General features: G+C 38.3%; 4 protein-coding genes across 4 annotated transcripts; 2 read left to right on the forward strand and 2 right to left on the reverse strand.

The window, feature by feature from the left end:
• LOC140852194 (putative germin-like protein 2-1) lies at window positions 1-3,072 on the forward strand. Its single transcript, XM_073245160.1, has 2 exons — window positions 1-5; window positions 2,345-3,072. The coding sequence occupies exons 1-2, from the start codon at window positions 1-3 to the stop codon at window positions 2,925-2,927; spliced, it is 588 nt and encodes a 195-aa protein (XP_073101261.1). The 3' UTR covers window positions 2,928-3,072.
• Window positions 3,073-7,111: 4,039 nt separating this feature from the next.
• Window positions 7,112-8,082, reverse strand: LOC140852018 (putative germin-like protein 2-1). The gene is made up of 2 exons (XM_073244664.1): window positions 7,953-8,082; window positions 7,112-7,867 (listed from the first exon to the last, which is right to left on the reverse strand). The coding sequence occupies exons 1-2, from the start codon at window positions 8,065-8,067 to the stop codon at window positions 7,311-7,313; spliced, it is 672 nt and encodes a 223-aa protein (XP_073100765.1). The 5' UTR covers window positions 8,068-8,082; the 3' UTR covers window positions 7,112-7,310.
• Window positions 8,083-10,138: 2,056 nt separating this feature from the next.
• LOC140851897 (putative germin-like protein 2-1) lies at window positions 10,139-11,379 on the forward strand. The gene is made up of 2 exons (XM_073243989.1): window positions 10,139-10,338; window positions 10,477-11,379. The coding sequence occupies exons 1-2, from the start codon at window positions 10,227-10,229 to the stop codon at window positions 11,028-11,030; spliced, it is 666 nt and encodes a 221-aa protein (XP_073100090.1). The 5' UTR covers window positions 10,139-10,226; the 3' UTR covers window positions 11,031-11,379.
• Window positions 11,380-14,237: 2,858 nt separating this feature from the next.
• LOC140852024 (putative germin-like protein 2-1) lies at window positions 14,238-15,273 on the reverse strand. The gene is made up of 2 exons (XM_073244674.1): window positions 15,096-15,273; window positions 14,238-14,993 (listed from the first exon to the last, which is right to left on the reverse strand). Exons 1-2 carry the CDS (start codon window positions 15,211-15,213, stop codon window positions 14,437-14,439), a joined length of 675 nt encoding a protein of 224 aa, XP_073100775.1. The 5' UTR covers window positions 15,214-15,273; the 3' UTR covers window positions 14,238-14,436.
• Window positions 15,274-15,554: the final 281 nt, after the last annotated feature.

The raw sequence follows: 15,554 nt of genomic DNA on the forward strand, positions 1-15,554 counted from the left end.
ATGGGGTAGTTGGAGAGGGGAGGAGGCGAGGGAGGAGATGGCATGGGCGAAGAGGGGTTGAAGACGGTGGGGGGTGGGAAGGTAGAGCCGAAAAATCATAGAAAAGAAAATGACCTCTTGAGGCCATTTTTTTTTTCTTATAGTATTGATTAGCCATTCGTCATTGTTTTTTTTGTCACATAGTTTAGACCTAGGAAAGATTTTTATCGATAGGATTCCCAAATCCTATAAGATTTGGGTCAACCCTATCCATTCCAAATAGGCCCGTATAAGCAAGGAAGGCTTTGGAATTTAGATCCTGCTCTGCTCCCCTATTTTATCTCTGATGGAAATGCCTTAAAAAAAATGGAAAAGGCAAAATATAGTGGAGGCAGGGGCCTTTCAAGCTGATGCCTTGGATGGACAGATTGGAGGATGAAAAGAGATGGTGATGGCAATTGCTATGCAAGTCATTCTTCCCAAGGAGATGAGAAAAGTGGAAGAAGAAGCAAGGACCCAATTTTTCTTACTTTCAGTTGTGATTTTTTGCGGATAAAAGCCTATTTTTTTATAATTAAAATATGATGATCCTTGATTACCATTAATATGCAGAGATAATGCAATAGAATCTTGGTTCTTGTGATCTCTTTCCAAATCAAATAATACTTGCATGTATCCCTTGATCAATTGGCGAGGGGTGTACAACGAGGACCACCTATATAATTTATTCTCAAACTTATCCTTCAATGATCATGTTATACATGCCATGGTGAAATACTTTGATCTTTCCTCTCAAAGCCAAGTTGGGTCTTAACTATGCAGTTGAAATTTTGAATACCAGTAATACATTACAAATACCTTCAATCATCTTAAGTACTTTAAATTTGAATATAGCAGTACATCAGAAACACTACATCCATTATTTTATAGGTGGAGTTTTGACTATAGAAATCTTCCTATTTATATTCCTTCTCCTGCTTTACTTTTATTTAAGGCTGGCAAAATATGATCCGATCCGTCAATCCGATCTATGTTCGATCCATCATAAATAGATTTGGATTTTAGCTAAACAGGTTTGGATCATAAATGGATCGATCCGTTTGACCCATTTAATAATTGGATCCTGATACATAGACAAATCCTAATTTTGATTAATCCCAAGAGAGATCCTCGATTTGTGTATTAGGATCAATTATCGATAATTTCTCTATATGTGATTTTGTATTGATCAGGGTTATGAAGAGATGATTGTCTGCATATGATATCAAGTGAAATATTTTGTTAAAAAAATTTATAAATAAAAGAAGAACATTAATTTCTGTGCTTGGATCAGTCACCGGTAAAGGTAAGAATCCCTGTACATGATCACTATTATATATATGCTATTTTACTGTTGGTCTTGCATCGTTGGTTTTGTATCGTCAGATTTGAGATCGATGAATTTATTATACCTGAGATACTGTTATTTGATTTTAAGCATGAGTATGTTATGTCAATATATATGTATCAGAGATTGATAGCATGATTATATGGATATGACATATCTGAATTGATCATAATGCAAGACAGAATTGATTTGATGAAATCAACACAAAATGATTAAATGAAAAGAAAGAGATATATGGTATGGACTAGCCTTGTCATATGGAACAGCCCGTCATGAGCTTATGCCTGGGACAGCCCCCACTGGCTTACAGGTGGATCAGCCGGCCAGGAGCTCATGCTTGGGACAGCCCGCCAGGAGCTTATGCCTGGGACAGCCTCTCACGGGCTTTCGTACGTGGGACAGCCGGTCAGGAGCTCATCCTGGGACAGTCTTGAAAGACTTTTTAAGTAGATTCGATCCGGATGATGACTGAGGTATAGACTTGGATAGTCCAGAGCCGGAAAGAAACTGTTAAGAATCATGTGATTATGAAACGAGAAATGAAAAATAAGACATGAAATAATTGTTGAATAAAAGTATTTCACCTGTTAATATATGATGATGCATCTATTTTAACAAGACAAAAAATTTATGAATGTTTGCATTATTCTGGATATTGAACATGAGATTTTATATTTTACTGCTTATCCTTATTTTCAGACTATAGTACTATATCAGTGTGATATGGGAATTCTTACTGGGCTGTAAAGCTCACACCCCTTCATCTTTCTTTTTCTTCTCAGAGTTACAGGATGACTTAGATTGGCTATGGCTTGGATTTACGGGTGAGCAGAAAGATAAATAGAGTGTCATAGTATCTGATCAGAGAATTGAAGAAATTTAAATTGTAATTATGCAAGATTTTATGAATTATATTTGAAATTAATTGTTATGGATGTTAAGGTTATAATATTTATTTTGGCCTTGCATATTCTTTAGGGCTTGCTCTAAGGAGTGTGCGGCCATCACGTATCCGATCCGGGTGTTGGGTTCGGGGCGTGACAATGTCAAAGCTGATGATTTCTTCCTCTCCGGCCTCGACAAGCCTGGCGATACAGCAAACAAACTTGGGTCAAATGTGACTTTGGTTAATGTGGAGAAAATTGCAGGGCTCAACACCCTTGGCATCTCGTTGGCTCGCATAGACTTCGCTCCTTATGGCCTGAACCCACCTCACATCCACCCTCGGGCGACAGAGATTTTGACCGTGTTAGAAGGCTCGCTCTACGTGGGTTTTGTGACTTCCAACCCGGACAACCGGCTCTTTACCAGAGTCATCAACAAGGGTGATGTGTTTGTGTTCCCCCAAGGTCTAATCCACTTCCAGTTCAACTACGTCACGAAGAATGCGGTTGCTATTGCCGCATTGAGCAGCCAAAACCCTGGTGTGATCACTGTAGCCAATGCTGTGTTTGGGTCGAAGCCACCCATCTCTCGTGATGTACTTGCGAAGGCCTTTCAAGCGGAGGAGAAGACTGTTGACTGGCTGCAGGCTCAGTTTTGGATGGACAACAACAATTGATAACTCTTTCTATGCCAAATAGAAAGATTGTTACACTGACTCGTGTGTGTCTTTAGAATGTTACACCGATTCGTATGTATTCTTTAGCACAAATAAGCAAAAAGTGAGTTGCAAAATTTTACAGTAATAAAGGCAATTTATTCACCAGTGCAAGAAAGTGCTTTTTTGTTTCTTTGCTCTGACATTAGGTCAACATCGTTGTTGGACATGATTATACAAATTACTTGTTCGCCTATTCACAAATTTCATGTCTCAGAGTGGACTGTAGGAATTAAACCATAGGCACCATGGAAAAAAAGATGGATTTTTCTGAATAAAGGACTGAAAAGCAAAAGGATTTGGATTTGGATGGTCCTTTGGCAACCTTGGCTTGAAAGGTTTGGCAAAAATGGACTGCTAGTGTATGGCATCCTCCGTGGAGGTTTGAGCAGCACTTGCCTCTAAGCTTCAGCTTAAACTCACGGCGCTTCTACTTCGAATAATTAGCAAAAGTTGCTACCTGTGTCTTTCCTCCGATCTAGGCTAGAGGAGGAGCAAAGTTTAAGAGCATGTTTGAGTTTTTAATTAGTTTTATAACCTTAGGATAAAATCCATGATGGGATATAGCTTTTGATCCTGCAGCATTATACATTAAATCCTATTGGATAAAAACCTTATGTAGCTAATGCTATCCTATATTTGGATGATAAACATTTTATCCCCTATTTTCTCTCTTTCCCTCCTCTCTCTGATCTCTGCCCCTTCTTTTACCAATATAATAAACTTATCATTATCAAAATATCATATTGATTATTATAATTAAAAAATAATTTATATCAAGATATAGCTAAAATATCTTTATGTACATTTAGAATTTAAAACTAAAATTCAGGATGGATTTGAAATTTATCCTCGGATATCTACTACTTGAATTTGATTATATATATTTTAAAATTTTTTATAAAAAATATACATGTATATATAAAACGAGAACATAGGGATTTGAACTCCAAATCTGGCCTAATAACTACTTTAACCATTCAAACCATTCAAAGATTTCATCTTTTTGTTAATATACTTATATATTTTAAACTATCAACACAAAGCTCTAGCCATCTTTTAAGCTTCTCTATTCGTCGCTACTAGCCACCCAGCCCATTGAGACTCCTGAGGATGTAAAAAATAGAGAAAAATTTGGGCAAAATATAGAAAAAATCAATGAAAATAATGGAAAGAGGTGCACAGATTGATCATTATTTTTTCCATTTTGCTTTGTTTTCTTTTCATTTCATTCTCTTTTTCGAAGATCTGTAGTGAAGGAGAGCACCTAAGGGAGATCGAGAGGTTTCTTAAGTTGGCTGGCGAAGGCAGCGAGGAGTTGTACGTAGGATAGTGGGGAGGTCGTCATCGGAGCGGAGGAAGAGGAGGATGCAGAGGAGGACGAGGATGGTGAGGGGCCAAATGGGGTAGTTGGAGAGGGGAGGAGGCGGAAGAGGGGGAGGATGGGGTAGGGGGAGGAGATGGCATGGGCGAAGAGGGGTTGAAGATGGTGGGGGGTGGGAAGGTAGAGCCGAAAAATCATAGAAAAGAAAATGACCTCTTGAGGCCATTTTTTTTTTCTTATAGTTTTGATTAGCCATTCCTCATTATTTTTTTTTGTCACATAGTTTAGACCTAGGAAAGATTTTTATCGATAGGATTCCCAAATCCTATAAGATTTGGGCCAACCCTATCCATTCCAAATAGGCCCGTATAAGCAAGGAAGGCTTTGGAATTTAGATCCTGCTTTGCTTCCCTATTGCATCTCTGATGGAAATGCCTTAAAAAAAAATGGAAAAGGCAAAATAAAGTGGAGCCAGGGGCCTTTCAAGCTGATGCCTTGGATGGATAGATTGGAGGATGAAAAGAGATGGTGATGGCAATTGCTATGCAAGTCATTCTTCCCAAGGAGACGAGAAAAGTGGAAGAAGAAGCAAGGACCCAATTTTTCTTACTTTCAGTTGTGATTTTTTGCGGATAAAAGCCTATTTTTTTATAATTAAAATATGATGATCCTTGATTACCATTAATACGCCGAGATAATGCAATAGGATCTTGGTTCTTGTGATCTCTTTCCAAATCAAATAATACTTGCATGTATCCCTTGATCAATTGGCGAGGGGTGTACAACGAGGACCACCTATATAATTTATTCTCAAACTTATCCTTCAATGATCATGTTATACATGCCATGGTGAAATACTTTGATCTTTCCTCTCAAAGCCAAGTTGGGTCTTAACTATGCAGTTGAAATTTTGAATATCAGTAATACATTACAAATACCTTCAATCATCTTAAGTACTTTAAATTTGAATATAGCAGTACATCAGAAACACTACATCCATTATTTTATAGGTGGAGTTTTGACTGCAGAAATCTTCCTATTTATATTCCTTCTCCTGCTTTACTTTTATTTAGGGCTGGCAAAATATGATCCGATCTGTCAATCCGATCTATGTTCGACCCATCATAAATAGATTTGAATTTTAGCTAAACAGGTTTGGGTCATAAATGGATCGATCCGTTTAACCCATTTAATAATTGGATCGGATTTGAGTTTTAGATATCTGATTCATTTAATTCATTTAATCTATTTAATATTCAGATCAGGTTGAGTCAGATAACTCATTTAACCTATTTAACTTATTTCTGATCCATTTAATCTGACCGATTTAATCTGTTTAACCTATTTAAGACCTGTTTAATCTGTTTAAAATCTGTTTAACTTATTTCTGATCCATTTAATCCGACCTATTTAACCTGTTTAATCCGTTTAACCTGTTTAACTCGTTTAACCTAATTTGATCTATTTAATAAATAAATTAAATGGATCGAATCGAGCTACTTGTTCAATAAATAGATCGGATTCAGATTTAAATTTTTGACCCATTTAATAAACAGGTCAGATTTGGATTAACGATTTTCTGATCCGATCTGTATTGATCCAATCCATTTATGATTCGACTCGACCGATTGCCACCCCTATTTTTGTTGTCATGAAAAAATGAACATTTCAATATCATGTGGGAAGGAAATGTCAAGAAAAAATTGAAAGCTAGAAGCTTTCATAGAGAAGTTTGGGCAACTGGCTCCCATGACCCAGCTCTTCCTTCAGTCACAAAATAGTTTAATATGGATATGGTCGCATATATAAAGGAAAGCTTGATAATGGACATCATTTGGTGGCAATGAAGGTCTTGAATAGTTCTAAAGGTAATGACAAGGAATTCCTCAGGCAAGTTATCAGCGTTGGTTGCACTTACCATGTCAACATTATGAGCTTACTAGCTAGGCTTTTGTTTGGAAGGCTCTGTAAGAATTCTTGTATATGAGTTCATGGGTAGTGGATCACTTGAAAAATTTATTTATACTGAGAAACAAACAATATCAAGTCTTAGATTGGAGAAACTATTGGACATTGCATTGGGTATTGCACGGAGCTTAGAGTATCTGCAGTATTGCTGCGACATTAGAATTCGACATTTCGATGTTAACATACTACTAGATGAAGATTTACATCCAAAAATATCTGATTTTAGACTAGCTAAATTATGCTGCTCGGCGGAGAGCATCACATCTAAAGTGGAAACTAGAGGTACTGTAGGGTACACTGCCCATGCATGAAGTCCTTTGAAGAATTCTAGAGGGGTCTATGACAAACCCAGTGTTCGTAGCTATGGGATGGTAGTGCTTGAAATGGTTGGGGGAAGAGAGAACGTACAAGTTCAAGTAGACATCACCAACGATTCTACTTTCCACATTGGACTAACAAGCATCTCAACTTGGATGAAAATTTTAAAACTTTCAGGGCCATGACCAAAGTGAATGAAGAGAACACAAGAAGGATCGATAATTCTAGTTGGTTTGTAATGCATCCAGACTAAGCCAACAGTTCCAACCTCAATGATAAAAATGGTTGAACTTGTACTTGAAATCAAGATTAAGCTTGTACATTCATGGTTGAACAAAGCTTCATCTATTATCAGGTTGCTTTTAGCTCAACTTGGATAATCAACCTGATCAAATATGTCTTTCTAAAGCTAGATTTAAATATAAGCTTGAATTAAGTTTGAAATAAGGGTAAAAATTATTTATTTATGCAAAAATTTCGTTTATATAAAAAATTATGTAATAAGAAAGAGTAATTTCAAAACCTTATAACAGAAAGAGTAATTTCAATTATATATATAGAATACAATACACGTACACCAAGCAAATGAACACCTTTAAACCAGTGGGTGTGCATATTGATCAATTAAATATACACTTATTTAACCAAATAATCACTTAACAGAAGCAAATGATCTCATGATGAACCACACGTACGTGCTGACACCTGCACAACACCGTTTGCAGCCTTCTTCATTAGTTGTTATCCATCCAGAATTGAGCCTGGAGATACTTGATGGTGTCCTGGCCCACTTGGATGGCCTTGGCCAAAACTGCATCAGAGATGGGCGGGTTTGATCCAAAGACTGTATTGGCTATAGTGATCACACCGGGGTTCTGGCTGCTTAGGGCTGCAATGGCCACGGCAGGTGTCGAACCATGGTTGAATTGGAAATGGATTAAACCTTCAGGAAACACAAAGACATCACCCTTCTCGAGCATCTTAGTGAAGAGAAGGTTGCCGTTGTTGATGTTGGATGTGACAAAGCCAACATAGAGCGTGCCTTCCAACACGGTCAGGATCTCGGTGGCCCGTGGGTGGGTGTGCGGTGGGTTGAGACCATAAGGTGCATAGTCTATTCGAGCCAAGGAGATGCCGAGGGTGTTGAGGCCTGCAATTTGGTTCACATTCACCTGTGTCACCTTAGACCCGAGCTGGTTCGACGTGTTGCCAGGCATGTCAAGGCCGGAGAAGAAGAAGTCGTCCGCTGTCACGTGCATTGGTGGCTTGCACACAAAACCATTCACAAGGACTGCATCCAAAGGAAGACGTACGCTAAGCCACAAGGATAACTTGTAAACCAGTAAAAGATAAAGAGTGAAAGAGTAATTAATCACTAGGTGACTTGAGGTCGGCAACGCAGAAGTCTTGAAGTTGGCTGGGATCGGAGGCCATGATCACATGAGAGGAGGCCAAGGCAAGGAGAGAAAAGAAGAGAATATGGCAAGCCATTTCTTTCCTCTACGCGTGCAAATTAAATTGCTAATGGAAATGAGGGAATTTGGTGGGATAAGAAGGCCTGGAGAAGATTGGTATATATATAGGGGAGATGGAACCCTGCGCTCTCCAGAAGGCATTTGAACTACTTATTCTTTAATTGGTAACACTGTAGAAGAGTCTATGAGGTTAGGTATGAAGTTTTCGAACAAACTACTTGCGTCCATGCCATGGACGCAGTCTATTGTGTATGCATTCATACATATTGATACAGTCTTGGGTTTAGAGCACGTGGCAAAAAAGAAATATATGAACAGTATTGTTTACTTAGTAAAATGAATGTGTAATCGTCTTTGGCGGAATCCTGAATCACAAATTCTTAATCAGGCGCAGAGCCACGTGGCCCCACGCGGCCTTTCTTTTAAAATGCGCATTGACGGGCAGCTAGGAATTTTTAATGATTCATTTCTGTTTTCAGACATAAAGGAAAAAATTCCGGAGTTCTCAAATATAGCACTTGGAGCAAAGATCCAACAATTAGGAAAGAAGTGAATATTAATTTCACCAAAATTATAATGAAAAAGTTAAGAAGAACAAAAAATATATAGAGAGAGAGATAGAGAGAAAGCGTATCAAGTGAGAGGAGTGACTTTATGTGAGAGATGAGAAAACATAATAATAATTTTTGGATCTACGTCAACGGTTCGCATATATTTATATTATTTTACATGCTATAAAAGCATAAATGATCTCTATCAAAATATATTTCATAGCATTAGATTTTCTTAATCTCCCTGAGACCATGACATTTTGTATGTACATCAATCACCATGGATATCTTTTTGTCTTGCTCCATCTGTCTGCATATCAAACCCATGAAACACGAGTCAGATGCACCTTTAATGGAATTTATGGTAATTTTCTATTTAGAATTAGAAAAAATTATCTATAGGTCCCTATATTGATCCGAAATTACTTTTAAGTCTCTGAATTTTTCAAATTCCACAAAAAGTCCTTCAACTGCTAAGGAATTATTTCTAGGTTCCTGCCATCCCCACAAATTGGTTACACAGGTTCATGTTCAGGTTACACAGATTTATGTTCAAATTATATAGGTTTATATTCAGGTTATGTAGGTTATGCAGATAAATATGCATAAAATGTGTCTAGGTGAAAAGAAAGAAAAGCATGGTAGCTTAAGATAGCACATGATGGATGGAAAGGAAAAATGAAAACAAACATATAATGGCATGATTTTTCCTTCATTTTTTAGAGATTTAAGAAATCTGTCTATCTAGAAAATGAAAACTTAGCTCAAAATTCAATTACAAAAAGGCACTCAATAATAATTAAAAAAAGTCTAGCCATAAAGATTTTTCTTTCTTGGGAGCCACAATTCCCTTGCTTCTATTAGCTGTATCTAGTCTCAAGATTTTTGATATTATATTTTCAATAACAGAACTACGTGTGACATTGGAGGGGTTGGCCTATCTCTTTCTAATATGGTACAGGTAAAGATTAATATAAATTGGAATGAAATGAGATGTATATATCCTGTGTTGGCACATTATCTGGAATGTCTCCGCAAATAATCCATGACCAAGTCTTCAAATTTATTAACCTTTTTCACCTGCATGGCGTATGCCCGTACTAACATATGATTAAAATAAAATAAATCGTTAAACTGTAATAACACTGGCATGTAGCTGGCCCAACCGCTGTAGGCGTCAAAGGCGGCTATACTCTATCCATAGATCAACTGGCTACAGAACTGGTCATACTTTCTCTTCTGGGATGTTGTCTTTGCCGCTGTCTACTGCATTGCTGGACATCTGAAACAACGGTGTGAAAGCATTCTGTTTTGGGATGCGTGGACTCTATCATTCATCCTTGAGATTAGAGGAACGATATAAAAAGGACCGAGTCTATTACTTTTAGAAGAACGTAAGAAGAAAAAGATTTTATTTATACTTCATAACAGAATACCAAGCAAATCATTACCAACCTCAACGACTACTTCAAAGGTCTAACCTTCTAATAAATCGGGTAGCTTATCCCTCCTCTCTCTATATATATATATCTATCTACTCCAAGCCATCCCAGCCCATCCAGCTTCGATCTAAACTCCCGAGTTCCATTCCTGTGTATTCTTTCCTGCTTGACCGAACAGAGACATGGCTTCAATCATCGTCCTGCTTGCTTTCCTAGCTCTGGTTTGTTCTCATGCAATTGCTTCTGATCCTAGTCCCCTCCAGGACTTCTGTGTCGCTGACAAGACGTCCCATGGTAATTATATATGTTCTGTCTCTTTCTAGTTGTGCAAAATTGTCTTACAGATTCACAAACTTCGTAGGCTTTCAAGCAAGGTTCTTCTCAAGTTTTTTGATCAAGCTTAGTGAATTATTTTAATTTTTATTGTTGCAGTACTTGTCAACGGTCTTGTGTGCAAGAACCCAAAGGATGTCAAAACTGATGATTTCTTCGTCTCCAGCCTCGACAAGCCTGGCGATACAGCAAACAAACTTGGGTCAAATGCGACCTTGGTTAATGTGGAGAAACTTGCAGGGCTCAACACCCTTGGCATCTCGTTGGCTCGCATAGACTTCGCTCCTTATGGCCTGAACCCACCTCACATCCACCCTCGGGCGACAGAGATTTTGACCGTGTTAGAAGGCTCGCTCTACGTGGGCTTTGTGACTTCCAACCCGGACAACCGGCTCTTTGCCAAAGTCATCAACAAGGGTGATGTGTTTGTGTTCCCCCAAGGCCTAATCCACTTCCAGTTCAACTACGGCACGAAGAATGCGGTTGCTATTGCCGCATTGAGCAGCCAAAACCCTGGTGTGATCACTATAGCCAATGCCGTGTTTGGGTCGAAGCCACCCATCTCTCGTGATGTTCTTGCGAAGGCCTTTCAGGCGGACAAGAAGACTATTGACTGGCTGCAGGCTCAGTTCTGGATGGACAACAACAATTGATAACTCTCTCTATGCCAAATACAGAGATTGTTACACTGATTTATTTGTGTTCTTTAGAATGTTACAATGATTTGTTAGTATTCTTTAGCACCAATAAGCAAACAATGAGTTGCAAATTCTACAGCAAAAAAGGCAATTTATTCACAGTGCGAGAAAGAAAGTGCTCTTTTTGTTTCTTTGCTCTAGCATAAGGTAAAGATGGTTGTTGGACATGATATTACAAATTACTTATTCGCAAATTCATAAATTTCATGTCTCAGAGTGGATTATAGGAATTAATCCAAAGGCACCATGGAGAAAAAGAGGGATTTTTCTGAATGAAGGACGGAAAAACAAAAGGATTTGGATTCGGATGGTCTTTTGGCAACCTTGGCTTGAAAATTTTGGCAAAAATGGACAGCTGGCGTATGGCATCCTCTACGTAGGCTTGAGCAGCAACTGCCTCCAAGCTTTGGCTTAGAATCAGGACACTTATACTTCGAATAATTAGCAAAAATAGCTACCTGTATCTTTCCTCCGATCTAGGCCAGAGGAGAAGCAAAGTTTAATAGCATGTTTGAGTGTTTAAGATTTATAATTTAGGATAAAATTTACGATGGGATATAGCTTTTGATCCCATAGGATTACACATTAAATCCTATCGGATAATAACCCTTTATAGCCGGGGAACGGACCCTCTGCGGTGCTTAAAAAGTATCACAGGATGTTATGCATGCTTCGGAGATGTCCATCAAAAGATGGATAGTTGCGCATGCTTACACACACGCGCGTTAAAATACTAAGAAAATAGGAATAGACAAACTCTAGGGATATTTGAACAGTTTAGATAAATATTACATAACCACCCATCTTTTAATGGACGTCTCAAAATATGCACGGTACCTGCGGTACTTTTTGAATACCGCAGAGGATCCCGTACCTTGTAGCTAATCCTATCCTACATTTGGATGATAAATATTTTCTCCCCTCCTTTCTTTCTTTTCTCCTCCTCTTTTTACCCCTTCTTTTACCAATATAATAAATTTATTATTATCAAAATATCATATTGGTTATTATAATTATAAAATAATTCGTATCAAGAAAAAGTTAAAATATCTTTATGTATTTTTAAAATTTAAAATAAAAATTTAAAATGGTTTTAAAATTTATTCTTCAGGTATTTGCTTCAATTATATATATATATATATATTTTTTTTACTACTTGAATACATGGATATGGAGATTTGAACTCCAAATCTCTAGCCAGCCTAACCATTGCCTTAACTATTAAGCCACACTTCAAAAATTTATAAATTTTTTGATAACATTCATATGTATATTAAATTAACTATGAAAAAGCTCTAACCAACTTCTAAGCTTCCCTATTCAGCCGTGTTAAGCCGCCCACCCGATTAAGACTCCTGAGTATAAAAAAAGCAAGAGCTTCTTAGGTTGAGTGTGTAAAAAACAGGAGCATTTAAGGGAGATTGAGGAGTTTTTCAGTTGGCCGGCGAAGGCGGCGAGGAGGCAATGTAGTGAGGGGAGGTCGTCGTAGGAGGGGATGGAGAGGAAGAGGTGGAGGAGGGTGAGAAATGAGAGGGAGTAGGAGGGGTAGTTGGTGAGGGGAGAAGGCAGAAGAGGGGGGAGGATAGTGGAGGGGGAGGAGATGGCGCGGGTGGAGCGGGGTTGGAGATGGTGAGGGTGGGAAGGTAGAGGTGAACAACCATGGGAAAAAAAATAACTTCTTGAGGTCATTTTCCTTATAGAATTAGCCATTTTTCATTATTTTATTATCCTATAGTTCAATCTCCCAAACAGTGGCTCAATCTCCGGATGGTGGCTCGGAAAGAAAATGGGATTCTTATCTATAGGATTTCCAAATCCTATAGGATTTGGTACACATCTTTTATGAGAACACACGTAGCTTGTGTTTAATTTCATAATAATTGTACACTAAATAAATCTTGGATACATGTACCATTCTAGGAGGCATGAAGCATATATTTAATCATATTGGTTATATATTCCATAGATCTTGAGTATATATATAATTTCAAGAGATTCAAAATACTCATCAGCTAGCTAAATTGTGTGTATAAACTATTTAATCCTCTTTTTTGTTTATTTTGTAAAAGACTGTTTAACATTGACCGTTTATAGCCGACAATGCAGGAGTTGGTTCTACTGATGCAGAAATGAAGAACGACACTATGCAATTTTGCGATTTTGTTGCGGCTGCTGCTACTCTACATTGTCCTCCAATTACAAGTAAAAACGGGACAAGACCAAGAGACAAGGCAGACGTGTGGGTATAGGGGAGAAGCAAGTAAGAGAGTGCTGTGGACTTGGGAGGAGGGGATCAGGCAAGCAACTAATAGAAGGCAGAACCAACCCGTTCCTAGACCAGGGGGTACAATTAAAATAGAGCAGCATAATATTAAGTTGGGTAGTATAAGGCAAAAGTGGCATTCGTACGTACGTGCATCACAGATCTTGCTCCAGCCAATATAAATCTGCAGTTCTTACCAACATAATTTGTATAGATATACCAAGTTTATGTAAGTACTTGGATTAGCTTAGTTCATCAACTTAAAGATTTTTATCTTCATTCAAGAGGCTGATAAAAGTATTCCAGCTAAAATTAGGAGTTCAATTATTGGTCAATGAATATTCAAATTAGCCACAATTATTCCCTCACATGCATCTCAACACAAATGTGCTGACACATAAGGCTAGCAATCCAACTACCAATTTCATTTTTATTCTATTATAATACACACACACACACACAATACACATACACACACACGGAGGCTCAGCTAGCTTATGCAAACTTCTCCATTCACTAGAGGGATCAATATTAAACATAACGATATTAATGATATTAATATCATTAATGATATTAATGATATTAACGATATTAATGATGATCAATATTAATGACATTAGCTTATACAAAAGGGATCAATATTAAAGATAACGATATTAATGATGAAAGTTTTTGCACCGTAGCTTAATTAGGTTGTGCATATGAATCTCCTGTACTTCCTCCTAGAACTGCCAGCTTATCATTAACCCCTCCATATCATTCTTTTATACAACTACTGGCATATATATCTACTCTCTTATATATATATATATATATATATATATGCAAAAATTTCAAAAGAAACAATTTATATAAAAGATTATGTGTATAATAAGAAAGAGTAATTTCAAAACAATATAAAAGAAAGAGTAATTTCAATTATGTAGAATACAATACACATACACCAAACAAATGAACACCTCTAAACCAGTGGGTGTGCATATTGATCAATTAAACAAACACTTATTTGACCGCAAACCAAGAAATCTCCTAATAGAAGCAAATGATCTCATGATCATGAACCAAACACTTGCACTACACCGTTTGTAGCCTTCTTTACTAGTTGTTATCCATCCAGAATTGAGCCTGGAGATACTTGATGGTGTCCTGGCCCACTTGGAAGGCCTTAGCCAAAACCGCATCAGAGATGGGCGGGTTTGATCCGAAGACTGCATTTGCTATAGTGATCACACCGGGGTTCTGGCTGCTTAGGGCTGCAATGGCCACGGCAGGTGTCGAACCATGGTTGAATTGGAAATGGATTAAACCTTCGGGAAACACGAAGACATCACCCTTCTTGAGCATCTTAGTGAAGAGAAGGTTGCCGTTGTTGGTGTTGGATGTGACAAAGCCGACGTAAAGCGTGCCTTCCAACACGGCCAGGATCTCGGTGGCCCGCGGGTGGGTGTGTGGTGGGTTGAGACCGTAAGGTGCATAGTCTATTCGAGCCAAGGAGATGCCGAGGGTGTTGAGCCCTGCAATTTGGTTCACATTCACCTGCGTCACCTTGGACCCAAGCTGGTTCGACGTGTTGCCAGGCTTGTCAAGGCCGGAGAAGAAGAAGTCGTCCGCTGTCACGTGCATCGGTGGCTTGCACACAAAACCATTCACAAGGACTGCATGCATCCAAAGGAAGACGCTAAGCGACAAAGGATAACTTGCAAAACAGTATGGTGAAATCAACCAGTAAAAGATAAGAGTGAAGAGTAATTAATTACCAGGAGACTTGAGGTCGGCAACGCAGAAGTCTTGAAGTTGGCTGGGATCGGAGGCCATGACATTCACATGAGAGGAAGCCAAGGCAAGGAGAGCAAAGAAGAGAATATGGCAAGCCATTTCTTTCCTCTGTGCGTGCAAAATAAATTGCAAATAATGGAAATGATGGTATTTGGTGGGATAAGAAGGCCTGGAGAAGATTGGTATATATATAGGGGAGATGGAACCCAGCGCTCTCCAGAAGCCATTTGAACTAGTTATTCTTTAGTAGCACTGCAGAAGAGTCTATGAGGTTAGGTATGAAGTTTTCGCACAAACTACTTGCCTGCATGCCATGGACGCAGTCTATTGTGTATCCGGTCATGCTATTGATGCAGTCTTCGGTTTAGATTTTTTTTTTTGGTAACACCCCACGCTTTTCTTTTAAAATGCGCATTGACGGGCAACTAGGAATTCTTAAT

The sequence above is a fragment of the Elaeis guineensis genome, chromosome 10 (genome assembly GCF_000442705.2).
Source record: "Elaeis guineensis isolate ETL-2024a chromosome 10, EG11, whole genome shotgun sequence".
Taxonomy (NCBI): Eukaryota; Viridiplantae; Streptophyta; class Magnoliopsida; order Arecales; family Arecaceae; genus Elaeis; species Elaeis guineensis.

Bases quoted from the DNA above. Each gene is read 5' to 3' on its own strand.
- LOC140852024 (XM_073244674.1), bottom strand. From the start codon at position 15,213: ATGGCTTGCCATATTCTCTTCTTTGCTCTCCTTGCCTTGGCTTCCTCT. The intron at 14,994-15,095 runs GTAATTAATTAC...GGATGCATGCAG, and splicing joins TGCCGACCTCAAGTCTCCTG to TCCTTGTGAATGGTTTTGTG.
- LOC140851897 (XM_073243989.1), top strand. From the start codon at position 10,227: ATGGCTTCAATCATCGTCCTGCTTGCTTTCCTAGCTCTGGTTTGTTCT. The intron at 10,339-10,476 runs GTAATTATATAT...TTATTGTTGCAG, and splicing joins CGCTGACAAGACGTCCCATG to TACTTGTCAACGGTCTTGTG.
- LOC140852018 (XM_073244664.1), bottom strand. From the start codon at position 8,067: ATGGCTTGCCATATTCTCTTCTTTTCTCTCCTTGCCTTGGCCTCCTCT. The intron at 7,868-7,952 runs GTGATTAATTAC...CTTTGGATGCAG, and splicing joins TGCCGACCTCAAGTCACCTA to TCCTTGTGAATGGTTTTGTG.